The following is a 27,273-nucleotide window of genomic DNA, read 5'->3' as shown; positions in this document are numbered from 1 at the left end:
CCCTACAATGGAGGTTGACCACCAGTTCTAAGTGTTCCAGGGAAAGCCCAAAGGCAGGATGAAAGAAGGAAGAAATAGATTGGCTAGTGAAATGAGATGTAGGAATATAGTCAAAGAATGGAGTTGTGCAAGAGAAATTCTGAGTGCTTGTGAGGAAACTCCCAGGAAACAAGACCAGAGTCATGTGACTTCAATGTCTTCCCAAACACAACCCTTTCCTTGGAATACTGTGCTCCTTCCAGGTGTAATGATAGGAGTGAGTTTTATGTGGATTATTCATCACAACAGGCTATTGTTATTTATTTATATACCTCTATGGAAAAACATGTTTTTGCTATGTGTGGCTTGTTCTTATGATTGTATGTTTTACTTATATGATTCTTCATAACTTGTCTGATTCTCTAAATCAAGTTGGCTATTGCATGAGACTTCAATCCATCTCATTTTAGGCTCTATTCTCCCAGGTTCCATCTCAACCACCTTAAGGTCAGTAAATATACCAAGAAAGAGAAGATTTCTCCCTCCCCCTCCTCTATGTGTGGCAGGTGAGCTTTTTGTGTCTCTCACTGGCCATAGCACTCAGGAGAGCAGGACCTTGCATCTTGCTTGGGCAGCACAGTAAAGTTGGCTCTGTTGTTAGGGACATAGGAGAACTGGGGGACTACCAATTCAGCTTCTACCCTGGCCCAGATCCAGGACTCTGAGTTGGCCTACCCTGCCAGGAGCTATCTAGAAGCTTAAATACTAGCAGGTGATCTTCCTGAGATGGTTCTGTCATGAATTAAAATCTATAATGGACTTGCTCTTTTAGATAAGGCGGAAGAGAATTTCATTTTAGGAAAGATTCCTGCTATTAATATGCTTTTCCTGGTAGTATTAATATTTTAAACATATTTCTGCAGAACAACAAAGATGTTCTGTCTTGTAGTGATTCTATATAGACAAATAGATGACTTCTTAAATTTTTGTTGTTGTTGTTTGATTTTTCGAGACAGGGTTTATCTTTGTAGCCCTGGCTGTCCTGGAACTCACTCTGTAGATCAGGTTGGCTTTGAACTCAGAAATCCACCTGCCTCTGCCTCCCAAGTGCTGGGATTAAAGGCATGTGCCACCACTGCCTGGCTGACTTCTTAATTCTTAATGATGATTCTATAAGAATTTCTAAAATTATATTCATAATTATTAAGCTCTTTAATAATAGGACTGTTATGAAGTCCTCTCTGATAATCAAAACTGCAGTGAGAACTCTGTTAGTTTTCAAATATCACAAGTTAATTGCTTCTGAGATAGCAAACAGGCATCTACAACTTAGAGTATATTCTAAGAAGTTGTAAAACAATTATCCAAAGGTCATAAAAAGGGAACTACTAATTTACTATAGGTGTAAGAACAGAAGATAAAATCTTGACTGGGTTTATCTATACAAACTTCACTAATAGTCACAAAATTATGTTTTTTAACTCTCTGTGAACCTGTAGAGCTGGTGACAGATGATGAATGTTTAGTCAGATAATTACTCCCAATGGATATGAATGTAAATATTCTTGTTGTAAACTTCTTATTGGATTTATGATTTGAATTTATGTGTAAACTTGTGGTGAACTTTTTACCATGTGATCATGTGTTCTAAAAGATGTTCAAGTACTGAGGACAAAGAGAAAAAGTAGGACTAAAGAAGACTTTTTTTTTTTTTTTTTTTTTTTAAACAGAACTGAACTCAAGAAGAATTTAGAGGTAAGGGCATAGCATTAGAGGAAAAGGCATTGAGAGTAAGAGCATTATTGTTACAAGAGAGCAGGAGGAAAGAGCAAGATTAAGAGAAGAGCAGAACTTTTTAGGGCACAAGAGAAAACTTTTATAGAAAATATTTGGAGAACTAAGAACTTAGAAATAAAAGCTAAAACCACTTTTAAACATTCCTTTTTCTTCCTGTGACTTCAACTAGCAGACTGGAAGTTAGAATTGTGCAGTTCTTGCTGAGATAGAACAAAGGCTACTTTACTTAATCCCCACCCCCTGCCCACCCAGCAGCTTTACCATAAGGTGTTAAATGCCAGAGACTACAGCTTCTGGCCTCAGTGGAACTCAAGCAGGTAAGCTACTGAAGCAAAGTGACTTAGACTTACGATAGGTAAATGTTTTACTATTATACAGCAACCTTAAATATCTCTTAAGATCAAGTTTTACCCCTGCGACTCTCTTCCACCTTTGTTGCCTCAAGAGAAACCAACAAGAAGAAAGAAGACTGCTGGAACTGGCCTCCAGCATAACCCCAATATCTATGTTCATTTATAAACTTGTGTAGAGAGTGAAGGCACTGGTCCTACAGAACCAATCTGCAGGATCTCTATAATACAACAGGTTATCTGAGAGTAGTCCCAGTGTGGAACCAATATTGATAGTGTAGTAGAAGCTAGAGGTATTGAACCAGACCGATGACTCATTGCAATGAACGTTTGCATAAAGCTGTATGAACAGAAGGGTGTTTCGTGTGACACACCGTGGTACACTGCAGCTTCAATGGTGAGATGTTTTTAATCTTTTGATTTTGATTTTTATGTGTTTTTTTTTCTTTTGCAAGGAAGGAGGGTAGATATGAAGAGATAGGGAGATGAGTGTGATTGGGGTACATGATGTGAAATTCACAAAGAATCAATAAAATTTTTTAATTAAAAAAAAAGAAAGAGAAGGAACTCTTGCTGGGCTCCTCTCAGGTATATTGCAGGTAATAATATAGTCTCTGCTTTCCCCAAAGTGCAGGTTTATAGGAATGGGGTATTATAAAATCCCAATTCATTGGTTCAATTTTGCTCAAGACAAAGAGTTAAAATCCATCTTACATGGCTCTTGGAGTGTGGCTCATCAGTAGAGTGCTTGCAGGAGCACTCTATGAACATAGGCTTACAATTCATAGTGCTATTGAGGTCAACATAAATGCCTTTGAGAATGTAAAGTTCTAGGCTACTGTTTCCCTTTTCTGTAGAGATGAAGGAGAACGCATTGGCCATGGTCAGTTAATTCTCAAAAGGATACAGAGTGCAGAGCACTGCCCACAGTGGGAGCAGGGTAGTGAAGTTACTAAGGGACAATTTCCGTATCTTGTCATAATTAATTTTTTTGGCATATTTGTTGAGGAAGTCAAGAAGATTTCCTGTTTGAGACTGCATCAGTTTTAAAGAATGATGATATCTTTTTGTCCTCTCCAAAGTAGACTTTTTCCTTTAATCTTTATCTCTGAGGTGCTTGGGGTTGAGCAAGGACCCTTGGGCATGCTAACTAACCAAGTGTGTATAACAAAATTACAATCCATTCCTGGAAGAGAACCTTGCAGTTCCTGAACTCGAGATGGAACTTTATATGCTTGTTGTGGGGAAATATATTCTCTTCACTACATTTGTTTTCAAAGGCTATGCTAATCCACAGCCTCTTGAGTGGACAAGCCGGTAAGCATTTTAACACGGGATACATGCTTTGAAGGAACTACCAAGGCGTTGGCTATGGAAGAACATGCTTGCTTCTGTTTAGGTTATCATGGTCTTTGGAGAAGGGTACTGTGAGGATAGAAACATGAGCCATTCAAGAGAACTCTGCCGTTGTGAGCACGTGCAAGGCATTGGAACAGCTGGCTGGCGCCGTCTTGGTAGTGAAGAGAAGCCTGAGTGCACAGCTGTGTACCTGTCACCTGCCTTCCAGCTGTGTAGTGTGTTCTTTTGTATTATTTCTTGCTTTGCAGGTTTGGCATTTTTTCCTCCAGAGTCTGGTGTCTGGCCTTTAACGCATCCTATCACCAGGCATTAAATGTGTGTGTGTGTGTGGCCTGGCTGGTTTTCTTTTCTTTGTTTGTTCTTGGTTTTTTTTTTTGTTTGTTTGTTTTTTTGTTTTTTTGTTTTTTTTGGATAGTTTTGTTTGGGTGCTGGACCTTTTAAAAAAATTGTAATTATTTTTGGGTTATTTTCTGCACTTGTTATAACTTGTAGCACGTGGTCTGGAGTGGATAGAAGAAAGACTATATGTGCTAAAAAGAGCAAAAGAATTCACAAAACCTGAAACCACAATAGGAATACACAAATAGAAGTCCAGAAACACAGAAGCCCCTGGGAAATGACAGAAGACCTAACTAACATTCATATCAGTGGGTGGTAGGAGCGAAAGGAAGGGCACAGGCTGAGGGAGTACTTAACAAAATAGTACATCGTTCACCCCTGTGGCGCTAGTTTTTAAAAAGGCGATTGGGAATGGACTTGTTTCCCTGATTTCTTTCTCAGTCTGTCTTTGGTATATAGGAAGGCTGTGGATTTGTAAACTGTTACTTTGCTCGAAGTGCTTATCAGATGTATGAATTTCCTGGAGTCTTCTGTTCTTGCTCCTTCCTCTCTCTGATCTTTGTGTTGTGAGCCAGCTGGCTGCAGTTTAAGGAAGCCAAGGCCGAGATAACCCTGATGATACTCCCTTTTTATTCCCAGTGCCGATAGGCATTTGGGGACAAAGGGAGGCTGGGATATCTTGCAGGCTCTGCTGTACAGGGACCAGAGACAATAGCTTCTTGTGGACACTGTTCTTGAAGACCCTGGATCTAGATGCTGGCTGCAAGCCTGGTGTAGCATTATGGTGTCAAGGTTGTGGGACACCACCTCCCCACCTCCCCACCTCCCCATCCCAACTCTTGACGTATTTTCATCCAGCCATCGGCACTGCATCAGGCCTGACAGACATAAGTTCTGACTGGAGGTTGTGTGTCTGAGGCACCCGAGAAAGCAGGAGCTGCAAGGACCTTCGCTCCCTGGCTTCCAGTGATGGCATACCTCAGGTGACCCTTTCTGCTTCCCCTGACGTTGCTAGAGTCCAAGACCCCGGCCCTGCCAGCTCTTTGAGGCACATGCCCGTCCTGAATTCCCCCCCGACTCCAACATCCTGAGTATGCTCACCGGAGGCCTCTAGACTTCCCACACAGTGTTCTATAGGTCAGCCAGTCAGGCACCCACAAGGATTTGTGGTGCTAGTACCCAGGACTTTTTTTTCAAGTCTCTCTGCCCTAGCTCTTTCCTCTGGAAATCCCTCTTACCCTACCCTACTGTGGGTCTGCACATTGACTCTGGGCATGTCAGGGAGGTGAGGATGGGGAATATGTGCTTTGGTTGAATCCTTCCAGCCTCCCTGTATCCTGTTCATGGAGTGTCCCACCTTTCCTGAATCTTTCCCTGCCCAGTGCCCAACTTCGTCCTGTTGTGATGTGTCCAATGGGGGCGAGTGCGCACGCGGGGGGGGGGGGGGGTTGTGGGAGTCCTGGAATTGGGGGACTCGGGTGGAACCGGGTGGAGCTACAGCCTCCCTTATCCCAGGTTCTCTGGGAGAACGCCTCTGATGGATGTCCTTTGCCACAAGCCTCTAGAAGTTTCTGAAGCAACTTTCTAGTCCTTGTGACTCAAGGGGCCACCATGTTTCCCCTGTTACTGTCTCTTTTCCTTACAGCAAGCATCGTTCCTGGAAGAGATTCATGGCCATCTTCTTCCTGCCAACTGTCCTATCAGGTTTTGCTCCTCACTCAGAGGAGGTGTTTAAGTCTCCTGCCAGGTTGGTGCGGGTAGGGAGTGGGAAGCTTCGTCCCTTTTCCTGGGGAAAATAAGGGGCATAAGCAGTCCCCTGTGTTCTGCTAACAGGAGCCTCGCTGTCGCAGAGGTTTGCCGCTGTTTCTGCATACTCCTTTTCTTTTTCCCCTCCAATCTAGGTTCAGTTGGTCTAATCTGACCCCGTCTGAGCTGAAGAACAGATTTGTAGGGCTTAGCACTAAAACCAATGCTCTGGGTAAAGCATACTTCACCCTGGAAGGTCACAAATTCATGATCGTTGGAGGCTCCATACACTACTTCCGGGTGCCCAGGGAGTATTGGAAGGACCGCTTGTTGAAGCTGCAGGCCTGTGGATTCAACACTGTCACTACGTGAGTACCCCACTACTACCTTCAAGACATATGTCCTGACAGACAGCTGCAGACTGGCAAAATTGGGGTTCTGTTTTTGAGAGCACGATATGAAGGCTTAGCTCTAGAATAGCCATTTCCAGCTGGTCCTTTTACATTTGTGTCCAGTTGCCACTTAAATATCATACGTAGCTTGCTCTTCAATCAAAGTTTTGGATAAAGTTGATAAGAGGATGGGTCCTTTTTCAGCAAATGCCATTGGATCATCTATGAGCCACTAGCCTTAGTGACATGCTGAAGGCATTTTATATAAAATGTGTGTATGTGTGTGTGTATTATATATATATATATAATACACAAATATATATATATTTACTTACAGATATGCATTTTAATATTCTTATTTTTAGTGATGCAAGATCTTAATCTGAAACTTCTAGAAGAGCTACATAGTATTTGTTTTTGTTTTTATTCCCGGACAATCTCATACACATATAGTGAAGTTTGGTAATTTTTGCCTTCCATTAAATTCTTAAACCCCACCTTCCCACTGAAAGTCTTCTTCCCAACAAATAGTGTTCCTACTTTCATGTCTTCATGGGTGTGACAGACTCACTTTAGTTAGGGCTCCTTGCATGAGCATGAATGGGAAGTTATTTCCTGGGACATGGGTAATTTATCAGTGGCCACACCACTAAAGGAAGTGATGGTCCTTTCCCTAGCAACCATTAACTGTCTATAGTTCCTGTCATATCCATAAACCTTTCCTTCTCCCATGATGAAATGGGGACAGGTCCAGTCTTGTGACAATCTTGTGCAGGTGATCACAGCTCTACTGAGCTCATGGGTGCAATGGCTATGTTGTAGCCAGAAAAAGTCATTTGCCACACACCTGCTCAGCCTTTGACCCTTCTGCTTGTTCCATCTCCTCCCTGGTGAAGTTTCCTGAGCTTTGGAGGGGTGATGCCGGCAAACCTTTTAGAGTTGAGCTCTGCAGCATTCCCTATTCTTAGCACTTTGACCAGCTGCTGCAGTTAGAAATTCTTCAATGAAAGCTGGGAGTAGCACTAATATATGGATACAGACATGAGTATTTAGAAGTTAACTTTATTAACTTACAGCTTAGTGTTCTTTTTTTTTTTTTTATGGAACTCCTGAATGTACAAACAAGCAGTCCTTTACTTGTGTGCCGTCTCTTGGGCTCTTTTCTTTCAGTTTGTCTTTCCATTTTTTTTTTTGGTTTTCTTTTATTATATTTTATATTGTTATATTTTATTATCTTTTAAAAGCCCTTTCTTTTCTAATGAGAGACAGGAAGGGAGCGAATCCAGATGGAAAATGAGAAACAAATGGGAGGAGTAGAGGGAGGGAAAACTGCAATTAAGATATATTATGTGAGAAGAGATTATTTTCAATAAAGGAAAAAACAAAACAAAAAAACTGCCCAAACAAAACAAAGTAGACCACATTTCTATTGAGTAAACTGATAGTACTAGTTTCCTCCCTGTAGTCTATGATTTTTCTAGCCATCTGCCCAGGTTTATAGAGGTAGGCATGAGGTACCTCCTATGGAGCAGGCTTCAAATCCAGTAAAAGATCAGTTGGTTAGCCCATTACCATTCATGCAATTATTGGGTCAATGGGCACATCTTGCTAGACTGGTGCTATTAGAGCCTGAAGGTTTCATAGATAAGACTGCTAATGAGTTTCCTCCTTCCTTCCCTCTGTCCATCTCTCCCTCCCTCTTTCCCTCTCTCCTTCCTTTCCTGCTCTCTCCCTCCCTCCCTTTCTTTTTCTCTTCTTCTCTCCCTTTTCTCCTTTGTCTCTCTTCATCCTTCTCTTTCTCTTTTCCTCTTCCTCTTCTGGGTTTTTTACTTCTTTATTATATTTTTGATTAATTAGAGAAGTCTGCTACTTGCATGATCAACCCATGAAGATCTATTAAGAAACATCAATAAAAAGATAAATTCAGTTGCGTGAAACTCAATCTCTAATGTATGGAAAGAGAAGGAGTGCAAAAATTATCAGCAAAATGCCATTTAATATATAATAATGTGTATATATATATATACATTAATACATTTGTATATATACATTATATATAAATATATATATAATGTTTTGCATCTATAATATTAGTGATATGAATGCGAGAATACTTAATTTCACATTGCCTTTTTAATTCTTCATTGGTCATCATGAGTTATAGTATATTGAGCATTAAAAAAAAAAAAAAGAAAGAAAGCTGCCTCTTCAGTTGACCTCAAATGTCTACACACTGTTCATCCATTCATCCTATAGCGCCAGAGCAAAACAACAAACATGGCTTGAGCATCAGAGACCTTTCCTCTTGTATGTCCTCCACCATGCTTTGGTGGCAAAGCTTAACACCTACTTACTGAAACCCACCAAAGAAAATGGGAAGCTGAGAGGCAGCAAACTGATGCGTGGCTCACTTAACGCACTAATGATTAAGTCAGAAATAATTGAGTTTCTCTAGCTTTTGCAATGCAGGTGATAAAAACCTTGCATGCACTAGCAAGCAGTCTACTGGTGGGTTATATTCCCAGCCTCTAATTATTGAGTTTTACTAAGAGCTATTAGTGGCATCATATAATTTTTTCCACTCCTCTTGAAGTGGTGATTTACATTTACAATTTTGCTGATATTTAGTCACCTAGAGTCCTTGAATAAACTCTACTTATAAGACAAATAGAAGTGTACGTGCATCCATTGACTAGTAGACTTGGTTTAGTAGAGGTGTATTATAAATTTGCTCATCTATAGCTATAGCTGAAATTGATTTAAATTTTATGTGTGCCCTTATACATACTTCATCTCAATTTTATAAATAAGGTATTAGAATGAATCTTTTTCTATTCTTTGAAAATGATTTATACGGACTTAATTTTACAGTGAATGCTCATTAAAGTTTACCTGTAAGATCCTGTGATGTAATCTATAGCTATGAGGTGATGATTCAGGGACTTTCAGTAATTATGAAATCATGTCTTCTCTTTCTCCCGAGTATATCCCATTTGTCTATGTCTTTCCCTTTCTGTTCTACTTTGGATTTACTCAGACTAAAAATTTTCCATTTTTCTGTCCTATACTTACTAGAAGCTAAACATTGTGTTGTATAATTGGGCCATTTTTTTTTCCTTTTTAAATCTCATTTTGTGCTTTTTAGTCTTCTTAAACAAGTAGTTTGCAGCCTTGTTGCTCATTTCTGTCTATTAGCTTTTCTGTTTCACAGTTTCTGAGTTACGCACAAATCCCCATGTCCTTGTCATTTGACTTAATATCTCCTCTCCTTACATCTTCTTTTCTTCCGAGTTGAATATGCTGCTTTAAAAGACATTTTCTTTCAAATATTTTATACATTTTGTTGATTTCTTTTCTTCTTGATCCATTAGCTACTTGGAGATATGTTTCCTTTTATTTGTGTATTCTCATCTTTATCTTTTTATAGCTGTCACCTTCTAATTTTGTGGCACTATGGGACTTTTGGAATGTAAATGAAATTTCCTTTGATAATCTCTGTTGATTCTTTTTAGTTGCATTTTCCTGATTCCCTCTTCTCCATAGGACCATAGTGATTAAAGATGCTTGAGACACACATGTGGGTTTTATAGTCATGAGTTCTGGAGATTTTCACTCTGGTCCTCACACTTGTGGGACAAGCACTTGCTCTCCCTGTCATCCCCACACAGATCCTGATGTTTAGTTAAATCTATATCCTTATCGTTCCTTTGCTCTTTGCTGTCTTTGCTTCTTAGGCATTTCATTCACCCAACTCTGGCTGTGAAGCTGATTCATCCATCTTTTCTCTCAGATATCTCTTCTCTTTTTTACTCAATGCTATGTTACTAAGAGGATAGAAAGTCATGATAGTGTATTTTCTGGATGGATCTTTTCTCTCCATTTGCATATCTATTTGCAAATTAAGAACATATTTGCTTGCTATTAGTTGCAGGAACAATTTTATCTTATCTACACTGAAAACAAATATTTGAGCCGGGGGTGGTGGCACACACCTTTAATCCTAGCACTCGGGAGGCAGAGACAGGCGGATTTCTGAGTTTGAGGCCAGCCTGCTCTACAGAGTGAGTTCCAGGACAGCCAGGGCTACATAGAGAAACCCTGTCTCAAAAAACCAAAAAAAAAAAAAAAAAAAAAAAAAAAAAAAAAAAAGAAGAAAGAAAACAAATTTTTGCATACATTTTCCTTAGTTACTTATAAGTAGCATTTATCACTCTCATTGTGTTCTCACAAGTTTACAACTATACATGGGTATTATTTTCAACAGACCAACATTTTCATTCCTCCATCTTAAAGTCAGTCAGTCACAATATCATACAACACTTTTATCACTTCAATTTTCCCACTGCACAAATACTATTCTTATTTTAATTCATTCTTAGAAATAATTATTAAGAGCTGTATACATTTTTATTTTTTCTCATTCTCTATATGATTGATAGTTATTTTACAGAGTAGGTCTATGAGAGAAAAACATATAAACTTGTAGAAACCTAGAATAATTGGCATACTGAAACATATTGGATAATAGGGAAAACATGGATCTGTCTGCATAGCAGAGGTTAATTTTCATTGGAAACTTCAACTCACTGCAACATAGAGATACACTGGAGCTTGGTCTGGCCACTGTATGAATAGGGGGTAATATGATGCTTATTGTATTTCTCTGTCCCCTCTTCCAGCTACATCCCATGGAACCTCCATGAGCAAGAGAGGGGGAAATTTGACTTCTCTGAAATCCTGGACTTGGAGTATGTGGTCTTTCTGCCTCTGTGAGCTGACCCAAGGAGGATATTCCTGGGGGGCGGGGGTGCAGATACTGGAGATTGAAGAGAAGCCCTCAGTATGTCTCAGTTCTACTTTGAGAACAGAGAGGGCCTGAGTCTGAAGTGTTGTTTGCAGGGTCTGCAACCCAGAATTTGGATATTCCCTAGTCATGGCTTTTCATCTTGCAGCTTCTGACCCCCCATTTTCCCCATTGTGATGCCTGGAGCTAGTGCAGACCCATCTCACAGGTCTCTGGCCTCCTCCATGTGGCAGAGATACATTCTGATACATTCTGTTAATCTTTTCTTTTTTAAAAAATAAAGTGTGTTATGAAGTTTTCCTCTTAACCTAGCTAGCTCACAAATAATTGAGACTGAAACTAGATTTATTTCTACAGCTTTAAGTGTGCAACGACTGAGCAGTATTACCGTCTTTTAACCCCCTAAACTAATCTGGCTACTTCCCAGTCAAATTCCCTGATACATGAATTTTAGTACTGACCTGACACTCTGCGCTCCAGGTGTTTTCTTATCCCAACTCCAGGACTCTCTCCCCGTGGATAATCCTCACTTCTTCTGCTCTCCCCCACCCCCTCCAACTTCTGGCTGGGAGGAGATCCAGCCCTCTTCTGTCCCCTACTCAGTCACTGACTGAGCAGCTAGCTTTATTGACTAATCAGAAAATAATTTGGGAGCTATGTTTACACAACATCGGGACAGAAGATTCTCAGAATAAGTATTGTGACCAGATATGGGGGCACAGAAATTAGCATTTGAATAATACAAGTATAATCTTTTCACAGTGCACAAACATTATGTCTACAATGTTTGTTTGAGGAGAAGCCGCCCCAACTCACCTCTGGTTGAGAGAGAAAGGGAAGGAAGATGATGACATCTCTACACCCTGTGGTGTCTGTGGGCTCCCTCTATACCCAGCCTCTTTGGACCATCCAGAAAGGGGCTGACTTTGTTTCTCTTTCTAGGGCCTATGTTTTGCTTGCTAAGACTATTGGGCTGTGGGTGATTCTTCGACCAGGACCATACATCTGTGCTGAGATTGACCTGGGTGGATTACCTAGGTGAGCTACCATGAGTGAGTCCATGTTGTGACTTAGTAAGGTGTTTTACTTTGCAGTAAGTAATTTTTCAAGCAAGTAAGTATAGTTGTCACTGTCACTAATTGTTTTAAATTGAACTCTGTACTTCCTGCCCCGATAGTGGAATGATATCTGGAGAGTGGGGGAGATTTAGATGCCTCTGACATCCTGTTTTTCAGAAGCATACTGGTGATGTGGGTCTTGGTGCATTGAATATGTGGCGATTAAGACCAGTATAAAGACAGATTTAGGAATACAGGGCTTGCCATCTTGTTGTTCCACTGAAAAGGTGTAATGCACATGTGAATTCTTTTCATGAACTGAAAGAAAGGGAATCAAGGCTCTAGAGGAATATGATCACAACTACTGTGCTTCTTCTAGAGACCTCAGTTGTGTCTCTGGTTGAAGGCAGGTGACCTTTTTCTATACACTGAGATCTCAGCTCCTTCTCTGTCTTCTTGCTTTTCTGACTTGTTCTTTTACGATGACACCTTCCCTCAGTCCAGTAGATAGAGGCACAGGGTTCTCTTCTGTCATCCTTCTCAGTGTCTGGACACGTGTCCTTCTAGGCTCTGCTTTTAGGTGAGCCTCGTTGCTCCTAAGGTCAGAAAATAAAACAAAGCTTTTCTTTAAGATAAGGCTCTGCTACAACTAGGTGACACATGAAAAAATCATGAGCCTACATTGTAGGAGTATTGGAGAAACCAGTTTCTGCTTGAATGCCTTCAGGAGCCTGACCCTTCCCTGCCTAGTTGATTGGCCTGGGAACTACTATTCTGCCTGAAGTCTTAGGTATTTGAGGAAAATGTGACCCTGTGCCTGAGGAGTAGAGACCATTCAAAGGGCTAAGGGACCATATTCTAAAGAGCTGAAGGGAAGTGTGGAAAAAATACTAGGACTCGGAAGCATTGCCAGAGTCAGTCTTTCAGCCTAACTTATTAGAGCTGGGACCATGTGATACAGATTCCCTGAACAGTTTGAGCATTCTGGTGCTACGGTCATTGTGTGGACAGAGACATACAAGCTATAGGTGGCTCTGAGCAGAGAGATCTGTTGTGCTCTGCTGGCCAGATCCATCCTGTCTCCTGCTTCCTGCTTCACATACTAATGTTTTGCCTCTTGTCCCTAGCTGGCTTCTGCGCAATCCTGTGGCAGATCTGAGAACAACCAACAAAGGCTTTATTGAGGCTGTCGATAAGTATTTTGATCATCTGATTCCCAAAATACTTCCTCTCCAGGTGAAAATGTTCTTTCTAAATTCATCAAAAAAAAAAAAAAAAAAAAAAAAGCAGGCGGGGGAGTGTTGTAGAAATGAAAGTACTTTATTAACAGGGTTGGAAAAATCATACACTGAAGTTAGAAGAGCATTAGCATTGCATCACAGGCAGCATGATAGCATCTTAAAGGAAGAGTTTCCAATTCTAAAAGACAGGGGAGTTTATGACTATTATAAATTTTATTGTTTTGTGTTTGGAGGGGTTAGATGAGCTCCATACTAAGTGACCAGCTTGACCTAGCCTGTATGTCAAGAGTCACAGGCAGGAAAACACTAAAGTAAGATTGTAATTTAGACTGCCACAGCATACTTTATTCTCTGTCTCAGAGAGTACAAGAAAGCTTGGTCTGATTTCTGATGGGTGGAAGGTCTGCTAGAAGATATGCGATCTAACAACATTTACTTTGGGGAAATACTTGTGGCTTACCACCAAGTAGGCAATTCCCAGTTGCTCTAGGCTACCAAATGGATTGTCTTACAAGTTAGATCTAGACCCTCAAGTTAAGCATGGAATCTTGACTTGATCCTTGTGGCTTTGCCCCAGACCTTTGAAAAAGACATCATATGAAACAGAGGTACTACAAAAGGTTGTTCCAAGTGACTATATGTACCGGATACCTGCTAAGTTCACTAATCAGCTCATTGATAGTGGCTACTCTAAATTACTCCTGTTATTTTAGCTGGTAAATTTTGGGGGAAATGCAATACTACAATGTGTGTGTATGTGTGTGTGTGTAAAATAAATTCTTCTCATGCCCCACACTATTTTATTTGTCTCTTTAGGAGACAAGCATTTTTCTTAACCATACTTTTATATAACCCCCCAAAATTTGCATGTTCTTTTAACACAAAGCACAGAACTCCCTGTAGGTGTTTTCTTGCCACTTGAGAAACTATATCTGAACATTGTCATTCTTACATGCTTTTGTTCTATTCACAGATATTGGAAGTTTTCAGCTTTATGCATGGAAGTTTTCAGTTTATAATACATGATGTGGTTGATTTTGTGCATCAGTTTGTATCTATGCGATTACTGTTTCTGGTTTGGTATCTCCCAGTGAGAAAAACACAGACACTGTGCCCCTCCATTCTTTACAGGATAGCTGATGCTTGAAGAAAATGATGTCTTTCATTTTTATAGTCAGCCTGCAGCACAGACTGAGACGTGACATTAATGTCCTTATATCATGCCATACAATTTGTAAGACACCAATTGTCCAGTTTTTATAATGTTCTTTGGTTTGATAAGTAAAATATAAATGTCTCTTAAAAGTATGACTGTGAGTTAAATAATAAACTTATTGATATAGCCTGAGACAGGGAAGATAGCCAATTCTCAGGAATTTTCCAAAAAGGTGTTTAAAAATGTCATCCTTGCAGCTGAGGATGAGATGCTGATGGCCTGTGAAACCAACTGTTTTCTTCTTGGATACTGATAGCATCCAGTTAGTTCTTACTGAGCACAGGCTCTGTGCAGCTTCTATGACGATGGGAAAATGGAAACCAGTCTGTTTAGAAGGCAAAGAGGAAGGTACATAAAAGAGAGCTGTGTGAAGTTCCTGCTCACAGGGGTTGTGGGAGTGGATAGGAAGCCTATGTAATAGATTAGGTGGGAAGGTGGGTAGTGAGATATGGAAGTGGGTTTGTGGGATTGAGAGCTCACAGCTAATGAATATGAGAAATAGAAAATAAACTCTTGCTCCTATAGCCATAAAACATTGTGAAAGGTAAGACACCTTCAGGAGCTTGTGTGCCTAAAGATGAATGACGATGCCTGTCTCCAGCAGATCTGAGAGAAAGCACCACATCAGTTCTGGTGTCGTTATTAGCATCCTGGACTCCAGGTGTTTGCTCCAATAGAAAGATTGTCCTTCAACTGTCGTGTGTTTGCTTCTCAGTACCGCCATGGTGGTCCTGTTATTGCTGTCCAAGTAGAGAATGAATATGGTTCATTTCAAAAGGATAAGAACTACATGAGTTACTTGAAGAAGGTAAGGATCGTTGCTTTGCATCTACACTTTTATGTCTTTTTCTTAATTTTGTGTCTTTCCGTGGGTGACATGTGACTTTTCTTGGAGAGATGTGAACAAACTTGTTAAAATACTGATGACAGAATGAAGAAACGATTCCACCCAAGGCTAGCTTAGTGAATCAGTGAGTCTATTGGAGTTTCTTATAGGAGCATGGGAGGTTCAAAGATAGCTGCATCACTGAAAAGCTAAACTGTGCTATCTTTGGAGCTTGCCACATGACTTGCAGGTAATCTGACCTGTTATAATCTCCCCTCCACAGCAGCTGTTACTGCTTATGAAACTTTGGGGAGGAGCCTTAGGAATCTCCCGTTTCAGGAGCTTTCTGATCCATCTACGTTTTGTTTACTTCCAACACAGAAATTGGGAATGAATGGCCTGAACTCAGTCATAGTTGTTCAGCTAATATTATTTTTCTTGATTGTTTAAAAAAACTGGGTGTGACCGTGTACACCTGCAATCTCAGCTTGTGGGAGGCAGAGGCAGGAGGATCAAGAGCTCAAGAGCATCCTCAGTTACAGAGCAAGTTCAAAGGGAGCCTAGGCTATAGGAAGCCCTATCTTTTATAATACATTGGAAACCAGAAGGCATGTCAGAGTCTCTGAAGCTGGTGTTATAGAAGGTTGAGAACTGCTTAGTGTGTGTGCTGGGTACCATACTTGGGTCCTTTGGAATAGCAGTAAATGATTTTAACCACAGTCATCTCTCTAACCTCATTTGGTGGTATTTAAAGAAGACATGTAAAAAATTTAAGAAGATTTAGTGCATTATTTATTTATTTATTTATTTATTATTATTTAGATATTTTCTTTATTTAAATTTCAAATGTTATCCCATTTCATGGTTTCCCCTCCAAAAACCCCCTATCCCTTTCCCCTTTTCCCTGCTCACCATCCGACCCACTCCTGCTTCCTGGCCCTGGCATTCCCCTATACTGGGGCATAGAACTTTCACAGGACCAAGGGCCTCTTCTTCCACTCATGACCTACTAGGCCATCCTCTGCACATATGCAGCTAGAGACATGAGTCCCAGGGAGCTCTGGGAGTACTGGTTAGTTCATATTGTTGTTCCTCCCATGGGGCTGGCAAACCGCTTCAGCTCCTTGGGTACTTTCTCTAGTTCCTTTATTGGGGAACCTGTGCTCAGTCCAATGGATGGCTTCTGTATTTGTCAGGCACTGGCAGAGCCTCTCAGGAGGCAGTTATATCAGACTCCTGTCAGCAAGCTCTTGTTGGCATCCACAATAGTGTCTGAGTTTGGTGGTTGTATATGGGATGGATCCCTAGGCGGGGCAGACTCTGGATGGTCATTCCTTCACTCTCTGCTCCACACTCTGTCTCTGTAACTCCTTCCATGGGTATTTTATTCCCTATTCTAGGGAGGAATGAAGTATCCACGCATTGGTCTTCCTTCTTCTTGAGTTTCTTGTGTTTTGCAAGTTGTATCTTGGTATTCTAGGTTTCTGGGCTAATATCCACTTATCAGTGAGTGTATATCATGTGTGTTCTTTTGTGATTGGGTTACCTCACTCAGGATGATAACCTTCATATCCATCCGTTTGCCTATGAATTTCATATATTCATTGTTTTTAATTGCTGAGTAGTACTCCATTGTGTTAATGAACCACATTTTCTGTATCCATTCCTCTGTTGAGGGATATCTGGGTTGTTTCCAGCTTCTGGCTATTATAAATAAGGCTGCTATGAACATAGTTGAGCATGTATCCTTATTATATGTTGGAGGATCTTCCTGGTATATGCCCAGGAGTGGTATTGCTGGATCCTCTGGTAGTACCAATTTTTCTGAGGAACCGCAAAACTGATTTCCAGAGTGTTTGTACCAACTTGAAATCCCACCAGCAATAGAGGAGTGTCTCTCTTTCTCCACATCCTTGCCAGCATCTGTTGTCACCTGAGGTTTTAATCTTAGCCATTCTGAAGGAAGCCCTATCTTAAACATCAATAGCAACACTAACACTAGTGTTAGTATCAATAGTTACCACTTAACTTCATGTCTATGATTATATGTGGCTACATGAACATAATAGGTACACAAGGAAGACCCCATGCTTTCTGAGACATCTGTCTGATTCCCAGGCTGTATGGTCCAAGCAGAGTTTTCAGAATATAGCTCCCCCTTGCTACAGATATAGTAGGGTTTCTTGTTTTTGTTGATAGAATCCATACAGAGTTTAAGCTTTGTGAAGTTGATTGGTACTCTTAGGACCCAACCAAGTTAGCCTCTCCCTGATAACAATTCAGAATTTGAGATCAACAGACATAATAATTTAAAAACATAAAATACAGGTTTATTTACAGCAATGTTGCGGCAATAGCCTTCTTTGCCAATCTGAGAGCTCCTGCAAAAGTAGAAGACTGGTGATGGAGTTCTTAAAGGCACAAATCACCAGTGTCTCAACTTGGGATTTTCTGCTATATGAGGAGTTATGTTTTTTGTTTTTGTTTTATTCTTTTCCTGAACAAGCAGTGGTTAAGTGAGATTACAGAAGCAGAATGAGCATCTAGTTAATATTGTAGGATAACAATTACATAATAAGAGGAAGGGAGAATAATTTTAGGAAGCAAACCAAGTGGCTCTGAGCTCAGTCTCTTCATTAGATTGCTCTCAGAACTTGGCTGTTGACAGGGCTGACTTCAGGGCCATGTTCTAGACATCCCGTGGTCAACAATCATAAGAGCAAGAATAAGGTCCTGCTGACTCCAGGGTTTTTCCCTTCCCTTCCCTTCCCTTCCCTTCCCTTCCCTTCCCTTCCCTTCCCTTCCCTTCCCTTCCCTTCCCTTCCCTTCCCTTCCCTTCCCTTCCCTTCCCTTCCCTTCCCTCCCCTCCCCTCCCCTCCCCTCCCCTCCCCTCCCCTCCCCTCCCCTCCCCTCCACTCCCCTCCCCTCCCCTTTCTTTTCTCTTCTTCTCTCTTCTTTCATCCCCCCTTCTCATACTAGTCTGAAACTCAGTTTAAAATGGAGCTAGTTTTTAACTACTATAATAGCACCAAATGTCTTCGATATTTTTTATTTCTTTGTTGTAATTTATATACTTCCATAGTATGGCCTTTGAGAAACGCAGCTCTCATTTACCATGGATGCCAGGGCCCATAGGCCTCCACTGCTTTAGTGCAACAACTGGAACTACATCAAGCTGAGTCTAACATAACAATTTCTTCATTGCCTACATTGTAGATGGTCATTCTACATTCGAGCCTTTCTGTGTTAGTCAATTTCACACTGCTCCAACAGATACCTTACATACTTTAAATTAAAGTAGTCATATGCATGTATGAAAAGTCATGATGAAACCTACTATCCTGTATAATGAATATATGCCAACCAAAAAAAATAAAGGATACTTGAAATAATTAACCTATAAGCAGAATAGACTTATGCTGACCCATAGCTTTGTAACTCCAGCCCACGATTGGTTATCTCTAGTGGGATTTGTGTTGAAAGACAATGCATATCACCACACGAATCGAGAGAGAATCAAACCACTTACCTCCTGATCTGGTAGTGCAAGGAAAGAGAAAGAAATTGGACCACCATCAGTCTCCTTTCAGAACATACTGCCAATGACCTAAAAGCCTCTCCACTTTTTAAAGTATCTACCATCTCCCACAAGCATCATGCTGAGTACCAATCTTTTTTTCCATATGCATATTTGGGAGACATTGCATATACCTGTTTTGTAGTTCACAGTATCTCCATCTGAACCAAACTGTCTGTGTTATTTAATTTTACAATATCTGTTCTTTCCCATGAGAGAAAGAAAAGTGGGTTCATAACATTCATTTTCTTAACAGGCTTTGCTGAAGAGAGGGATTGTAGAGCTCCTCTTGACCTCAGATGATAAGGATGGAATTCAGATTGGCTCTGTCAATGGAGGTACTGATTTATAGTCATTTTATAGGACAACCAAGGCTCTTAGCCAGCCAATAGAAACTGTAAAAAAGTACCAAAGAGAACCAGATGCATATATGATCCTCTTTCTCATGTCAATTGAAATGAATCCCAGAGATTTGATATAATACAAAACGAAGTTCAACATTAAAGCTAAGAGTCCAAACACCACATGTGTGATCCAACCCCCCCTTTGAACAGAGCACTGATGGAGCTCTTCACTTTGAGTACATCTTTTAATTTTTAAAATAATTTCCATAGGTAGGGATCTAGGCTGGTGCAGGACATTGTTTAGATCCCTGCACATCCCATCATCATGGATAGTCTCACAGGGAACAATAGAATGGATGTAAATGACACACAGTATATGGCTACATTCTCAGTTCTGGCATCATAAATCTTAGTCTACTCAAGGTAGATACTTGGAAGATCCCAAAGAGTTTAGTTGAACCCCAAAGTGATAATAGTATGGGAAATTACCAAGATATGAGCATGTGGTTTGGTCCAGAAAACATGATGAGGTGATCTTTAGTGCATATAGGTAGCTATTGTGAACTGCTTTCATTTTATTTTATTTTTTTTTGGGGGGGGTGTATAGCTTTGATCCTATTACCATACCTTGGAAAGTTTTAAAACTGGGATCAGAAACTTTCCTTTAGTTTCTAGGCATTGTTATGTTAGCTGCCTTGCCTTGGTCCACCTATTTGTACAAAGTGTGGTTAAATTAAAAAAGATAGTGTTCCTGCATAGATGATTTGGCAATAGTTATGGCAGTCCTTTGTGTTTTCCAAAATGGGTTACAAACAGCATCTTGTTACTACTTTTACTCATCCTGTTTCCACCCACACCCCAAGTTTCTGATGATCTTTGTCAGAATGTTTCAGAAGTACTTCTTTCTCTACAGCATTGACTACTATCAATATGAATTCATTTACTAAGGATTCCTTTATTAAGCTTCATAAAATGCAGGTAAGATTTTAAGCAACATAGAGTTTTATTTGTCTTTTCTCAAGATCTCGTTAACTATGAAACTGATGTTAAAGAACACAGGAGGTGATACAGATATAACCATTTTACCCTGAACCTTGGTGGGGTTCAAAGCCACTTGGTGAGAAATGGTGAAAAGAAACTTTAACCATCATCTCCATTGATGGGTTATGTTAGTGAGATTACTCTGAAAAGCATGAGGGACTTATGTCAGATGAGAAATGAATATATCATGGGGGAGCAAATGACATCCTTCCTCTCAGAAGACACAGTTAGGGAGTCGGCCAGTGGGAAGCTTGTTCTCATCTGTTGGTGCTTTGACTAGAATGTTGGGATTCTGTGCTTGTTGCCATACTGAAAACCCAGAAGAGATATTGGTGGATTACAGGTGTATTCAAGAATTGGAAGGAAATGGGTGTATATATATTTTTTTAGACATTTTCTTTATTTAAATTTAAAATGCTATCTCAAAAGTCCCAAATACCCTCCCCCTGCCTTGCTCCCCTACCCACTCACTCCCACTTTTTGGCCCTGGCGTTCCCCTGTACTGGGGCATATAAAGTTTGCAAGACCAAGGGGCCTCTCTTCCCAATGATGGCCGACTAGGCCATCTTCTGCTACATATGCAGCTAGAGACACGAGCTCTGGGGGGTACTGATTAGTTGATATTGTTGTTCCACCTATAGGGTTGCAGACTCCTTTAGCTCCTTGGGTACTTTCCCTAGCACCTCCATTGGGGGCCCTGTGTTCCATCATATAGATGACTGTGAGCATCCACTTCTGTGTTTGCCAGGCACTGGCATAACCTCACAAGAGGCAGCTATATAAGGGTCCTGTCAGCAAAATCTTGTTGGCATATGCAATAGTGTCTGGGTTTGGTGGCTGATTATGGGATGGACCCCCAGGTGAGACAGTTGTTGGATGGTCCATCCTTTTGTCTTAGCTCAAAATTTGTCTCTGTAACTCCTTTCATGGGTATTTTATTCCATATTCTAGGGAGGAATGAAGTATTCACGTGTTGGTCTTCCTTCTTCTTGAGTTTCTTGTGTTTTGCAAATTGTATCTTGGGTATTCTAGGTTTCTGGGCTAATATTCACTTATCAGTGAGTGCATAAGTGATTTCTTTTGTGATTGGGTTACCTCACTCAGGATGATATCCTCCAGATATGTTTAAGAATTTCATAAATTCATTGTTTTTAATAGCTGAGTAGTACTCCATTGTGTAAAGGTACCACATTTTCTGTATCCATTCCTCTGTTGAGGGACATCTGGGTTCTTTCCAGGTTCTAGTTATTATAAATAGGGCTTCTATGAACATAGTGGAACAAGTGTCCTTATTACCAGTTGGAACATCTTCTGGGTGTATGCCCAGTAGAGGTATTGCAGGATCTTCCGGTAGTACTATGTCCAGTTTTCTGAGGAACCTCCAGACGGATTTCCAGAGTAGTTGTACAAGCTTGCAATCCCACCAACAATGGAGGAGTGTTCCTCTTTCTCCACATCCTCGCCAGCACCTGCTGTCACCTGACTTTTTGATCCTAGCCATTCTGACTGGTGTGAGGTGGAATCTCAGGGTTGTTATGATTTGCATTTCCCTGATGATTAAGGATGTTGAACATTTTTTCAAGTGCTTCTCAGCCTGTTGGTATTCCTCAGTTGAGAATTCTTTGTTTAGCTCTGTACCCCATTTTTAATAGGGTTATTTGAATTTCTGGAGTTCAGCTTCCTGAGCAATTTGTACATATTGGATATTAGACCCATATCAGATTTAAGATTGGTAAAGAACCTTTCCCAATCTGTTGGTGGCATTTTCATCTTATTGACAGTATCTTTTGCCCTAAAGAAGCTTTGCAATTTTATGAGGTCCCATTTGTCAGTTCTTGATCTTACAGCATAGGCCATTGCTGTTCTGTTTAGGAATTTTTCCCTTGTGCCCATATCTTCGAGGCTTTTCCCCAGTTTCTCCTCTATAAATTGCATTGTCCCTGGGTTTATGTGGAGGTCTTTGATCCACTTAGACTTGAGCTTTGTACAAGGAGATAAGAATGGATCAATTCGCATTCTTCTACATGATAACCGCCAGTTGTGCCAGCACCATTTGTTGAAAATGCTGTCTTTTTTTCCACTGGATGGTTTTAGCTCTCTTGTCAAAGATCAAGTAACCATAGGTGTGTGGGTTCATTTCTGGGTCTTCAATTCTATTCCATTGATCTACCTGTCTGTCATTGTACCAGTACCATGCAGTTTTTTTTTTTTTTTTTTTTTTTTTATCACAATTGCTCTGTAGTACAGCTTGAGGTCAGGCATGGTTATTCCCCTAGAGGTTCTTTTATTGTTGAGAATAGTTTTGGCAATACTAGTTTATTTGTTATTTCAGATGAATTTGCAAATTGCCCTTTATAACTCTTTGAAGAATTGAGTTGGGATTTTGATGGGGATTGCATTGGATCTGTAGATTGCTTTTGGCAAGATAGCCATTTTTATTATATTAATCCTGCCAATCCATGAGCATGGAAGATCTTTCCATCTTCTGAGATCTTCTTTAATTTATTTCTTCAGAGACTTGAAGTTCTTATCATACAGATCTCTCACTTCCTTAGTTAGAGTCACACCAAGGTATTTGATATTTTTTTGTGACCATTGTGAAGGGTGTTGTTTCCCTAATTTCTTTCTCATCCTGTTTATCCTTTGTTTAGAGAAAGGCCACTGCTTTGTTTGAGTTAATTTTATATCCAGTTACTGCACTCAAGCTGTTTATCAGGTTTAGTTATTCTCTGGTGGAATTTTTAGGGTCACTAATATATACTATCATATCATCTGCAAAAAGTGATATTTTGACTTCTTCCTTTCCAATTTGTATCCCCTTGATCTCCTTTTGTTGTCAAATTGCTCTGGATAGGACTTCAAGTACTATATTGAATAGGTAGGGAGAAAGTGGGCAGCCTTGTCTAGTCCCTGATTTTAGTGGGATTGCTTCCAGCTTCTTTCCATTTACTTTGATGTTGGCTACTGGTTTGTTGTAGATTGCTTTTATTATGTTTAAGTATGGGCCTTGAATTCCTGATCTTCCCATGACTTTTATCATAAAACGGTGTTGGATTTTGTCAAATGCTTTCTCAGCATCTAACGAGATGATCATGTGATTTTTGTCTTTGAGTTTGTTTATTTAGTGTATTATGTTGATGAATTTCCGTATATTAAACCATACCTGCATCCCTGGGATGAAGCCTACTTGGTCATGAGGGATGAACGTTTTGATGTATTCTTGGATTCGGTTTTTGAGAATTTTATTGAGTATTTTTGTATCGATATTCATAAGGGAAATTGGTCTGAAGTTCTCTTTCTTTGTTGGATCTTTGTGTTGTTTAGGTATCAGACTAATTGTGGCTTCATAGAATGAATTGGATAGAGTACCTTCTGTTTCTATTTTGTGGAATAGTTTGAGGAGAATTGGAATTAAGTCTTCTTTGAAGATCTGATAGAACTCTGCACTAAACCCATCTGGTCCTGGGTTGTTTTTGGTTGGGAGACTATTAATGACTGATTTGATTTCTTTATGGGATATGAGACTGCTTAGATTATTAATCTGATCCTGATTTAACTTTGGTACCTGGTATCTGTCTAGGAAGTTGTCCATTTCATCCAGTTTTTCCAGTTTTGTTGAGTATAGCCTTTTGTAGTAGGATCTGATGATGTTTTGGATTTCCTCAGGTTCTGTTGTTATGTCTCTTTTTCATTTCTGATATTTTAAATTAGGATACTGTCCTTGTGCCCTCTAGTTAGTCTGGCTAAGGATTTATCTATCTTGTTGATTTTCTCAAAGAACTAGCTCCTGGTTTGGTTGATTCTTTGAATAGTTCTTTTTGTTTCCACTTGGTTGATTTCAGCCCTAAGTTTGATTATTTCCTGCTGTCTACTCCTCTTGCATGAATTTGTTTCCTTTCTTTCTAGAGCTTCTATGTGTGCTATCACACTGCTAGTGTATGCTGTCTCTAGTTTCTTTTTGGATGCCCTCAAGGCTATGAGTTTTCCTCTTAGGACTGCTTTCATTGTGTCCATTAAGTTTGGGTATGTTGTGGCTTCATTTTCATTAAACTCTAAAATGTCTTTGATTTCTTTCTTTATTTCTTCCTTGACCAAGGTATCATTGAGTAGAGTGTTGTTCAGTTTCCACGTGAATGTTGGCTTTCCATTATTTATGTTGTTATTGAAGATCAGCCTTAGTCCATGGTGATCTGATTGGATGCATGGGATAATTTCAATATTTTTGTATCTGCGAGGCCTGTTTTGTGACATGGTCAGTTTTGGTGGAGGTATCATGATGTGCTGAGAAGAAGGTATGTCCTTTTGTTTTAGGATAAAATGTTTTGTAGATATCTGTTAAATCCATTTGTTTAATAACTTCTGTTAGTGTCCATGTGTCTCTATTTAGTTTCTGTTTCCAGGATCTGTCCATTGGTGAGAGTGGGGTGTTGAAGTCTCCCACTATTATTGTGTGAGGTGCAATGTGTACTTTGAGCTTTACTAAAGTTTCTTTAATGAATGTGGCTGCCTTTGCATTTGGAGCATAGCTATTTAGAATTGAGTGTTCATCTTGTTAGATTTTACCTTTGATGAGTATGAAGTGCCCCTCCTTGACTTTTTTGATAACTTTGGGTTGGAAGTCAATTTTATTTGATATTAGAATTGCTACTCCAGCTTGTTTCTTTGGACCTTTGTTTTCCAGCCTTTTACTCTGAGGTAGTGCCTGTCTTTGTCTCTGAGGTGGGTTTCCTGTAAGCAGCAACATGTTGGGTCCTGTTTGTGTAGCCAGTCTATTAGTCTATGTCTTTTTATTGGGGAACTGAGCCTATTGATGTTAAGAGAAATAAAAAAAAAAGTAATTGTTGCTTCCTGTCATTTTTTGTTGTTAAAGTTGCCATTCTGTTCTCGTGGCTGTCTTCTTTTAGTTTTGTTTGAAGGATTACTTTCTTCCTTTTTCTAGGGTGCAGTTTCCATCTTTGTGTTGGTGTTTTCCCTTTATTATCCATTGAAGTGCTGGATTCGTGGAAAGATATTGTGTGAATTTGGTTTTTTCATGGAATACTTTGGTTTCTCCATCTATGATAATTGAGAGTTTTGCTGGGTATAGTAGCCTGGGCTGGCATTTGTGTTCTCTTAGTGTCTGTATAACATCTGTCCAGGATCTTCTGCCTTTCATAGTCTCTGGTGAGAAGTCTGGAGTAATTGTAATAGGCCTGCCTTTATATGTTACTTGACCCTGTGCGAAACTCTTGCTGCTTTTAATATTCTGTCTTTACTTAGTGCATTTGCTGTTCTGATTATTATGTGTCGGGAGGAATTTCTTTTCTGGTTCAGTCAATTTGGAGTTTTGTAGGCTTCTTGTATGTTCATGGGCATCTCTTTCTTTAGGTTTTGGAAGTTTTCTTCTATAATTTTGTTGAAGATATTTGCTCGCCCTTTAAGTTGAAAATCTTCATTCGCATCTACTCCTATTATCCGTAGGTTTGGTCTTCTCATTGTGTCCTGGATTTCCTGAATGTTTTGAGTTAGGATCTTTTTGCATTTTGCATTTTCTTTGATTGTTGTGTCCATGTTTCCTATGGAATCTTCTGCAACTGAGATTCTCTCCTCCATCTCTTGTTTTCTGTTGCTGACTCTGATATCTATGGTTCCTGATTTCTTTCCTAGGGTTTATATCTCCAGAGTTCTCTCCCTTTTGGCTTTCTTTATTGTTTCTACTTCCATTTTTAGATCTTGGATGCTTTGTTTAATTCCATCCCCTGTTTGGTTGTTTTTTCCTGTAATTCTTTAAGGGACTTTAGTGTTTCTTCTACCGATTTAGCAGTGTTTGCCTGTAGTTCTTTAAGGGCTTCTACCTGTTTAGCAGTGTTCTCCTGTAATTCCTTGAGGGATTTTTGTGCTTCCTCTATAAGGGCTTCTACCTGTTTAGCAGTGTTCTTCTGTATTTCTTTAAGTGAGTTATTAATACCCTTCTTAAAATCTTTTACCACCATCATGAGATATGATTTTAAATACGCATCTTGCTTTTCGGGTGTGTTGGGGTATCTAGGACTTGCTGTGGTGGGTGTACTGGGTTCTGATGATGTCCAGAGTTCTTGGTTTCTGTTAGTAAGATTCTTACATTTGCCTTTCGACATCTGGTAATCTCTGGTGTTAATGTTCAAACTGTCTCTGGCTGGAGCTTGATCCTCCTGTGATTCTGTTAGCCTCTGTAAGCACTCCTGGGAGTCCAATTCTCACCTGAAGTCCTGTGGTCAGAGCACTCTCTGCAGGCAAGCTCTCCTCTTGTAGGGCAGGTGTCCAGAAGTCTGGAGCTGATCTACCTCTTGAGTCCTGGGGTCAGAGCCCTCCCTGTAGCCGACTCTCCTCTGGCCAGGAAGGTGCCCAGGGGTCTGGGTCTCAGCTCTGACTCCTGGCTGAGGATGAAGGCCTGACAGGACCCTTTTCAAGAAGCTCCATTGCTTCTGTCGCCCACGTGCTCTCAGGTGATCTCAGGTTCTTAGGTGTGCTAGGAGTTCTACAGCATGGAGAGTCCTCTGGGGCCCCAGAAGCCCTAGGCTGGGTTCATGCAGAAGATGGCTGGGCTGACCCCATCCTGAATGGATCCCAGTCTCTGGTTGGGCAGTGCTCCTCCGTCCCTGCCCCCACTGACACAAGACCCTCCTTGACTCTCTGGAGCTGATGTTGCATTCCACCCACCCATGATCCCAAGGTCCTGTGGTGTGGAGAGTACTCTGGAGCCCCTAGAAGCCTCTGCTGGGTTTAGAAGGAAGATGAAATGGGTGTATTTAAAACCATTCTTAATGAATGTAGATTTTTCTGTCTCATACCTTCAGTTTGGAGAAGCAACTGTTGCTGTGATGTAACACCATGACCAAGGCAACATGGGGAGAAAAGTATTTACTTCAGCTCACACTTTCAGGTGATAGTCCATCACTTAGGGAAGGCAAGGCAAGAACTCAAAGCAGGAATCTGGAGGCAGAAGCTGATGCAGAGATCATGGAAGGATGCTGCTTATTGGCTTGTTCCCCATGGCTCACTCAGCTTGTTTTCTTAGAGAACTTAGAACCACCAGCCCAGGGTTGGCACCACTTACAATGGTCTGGGCCCTCTGCTACCAATAACTAATTAAGAAAATGCCTTAAAACTGGATCTCATGGAGTCATTTTCTGAACTGAAGTTTTTCTCTTTTTAGATAACTCTAGCTTATGTCAAGTTGACATAA

General features: G+C 40.3%; 1 protein-coding gene across 1 annotated transcript in view; it reads left to right on the top strand.

Annotated features, from left to right (window-relative positions):
- Window positions 1-4,701: 4,701 nt before the first annotated feature.
- LOC110301776 (beta-galactosidase-1-like protein 3) overlaps window positions 4,702-27,273 on the top strand; it is a 42,667-nt gene continuing 20,095 nt past the window's right edge. Inside the window, exons 1-9 of the mRNA XM_021172421.2 lie at window positions 4,702-4,807; window positions 5,470-5,571; window positions 5,726-5,938; window positions 10,642-10,710; window positions 11,709-11,804; window positions 12,952-13,060; window positions 14,997-15,089; window positions 18,941-19,022; window positions 19,942-20,006. Coding sequence (XP_021028080.1) covers window positions 4,794-4,807; window positions 5,470-5,571; window positions 5,726-5,938; window positions 10,642-10,710; window positions 11,709-11,804; window positions 12,952-13,060; window positions 14,997-15,089; window positions 18,941-19,022; window positions 19,942-20,006 — 843 coding nt within the window. The 5' untranslated portion in view covers window positions 4,702-4,793. The remainder of the gene's footprint in view (window positions 4,808-5,469; window positions 5,572-5,725; window positions 5,939-10,641; window positions 10,711-11,708; window positions 11,805-12,951; window positions 13,061-14,996; window positions 15,090-18,940; window positions 19,023-19,941; window positions 20,007-27,273) is intronic.

The sequence above is a fragment of the Mus caroli genome, unplaced genomic scaffold, assembly GCF_978045245.1.
Source record: "Mus caroli unplaced genomic scaffold, Mus_caroli_1 scaffold_11, whole genome shotgun sequence".
Taxonomy (NCBI): Eukaryota; Metazoa; Chordata; class Mammalia; order Rodentia; family Muridae; genus Mus; species Mus caroli.
This window is presented reverse-complemented; position numbering and strand designations above follow the sequence as displayed.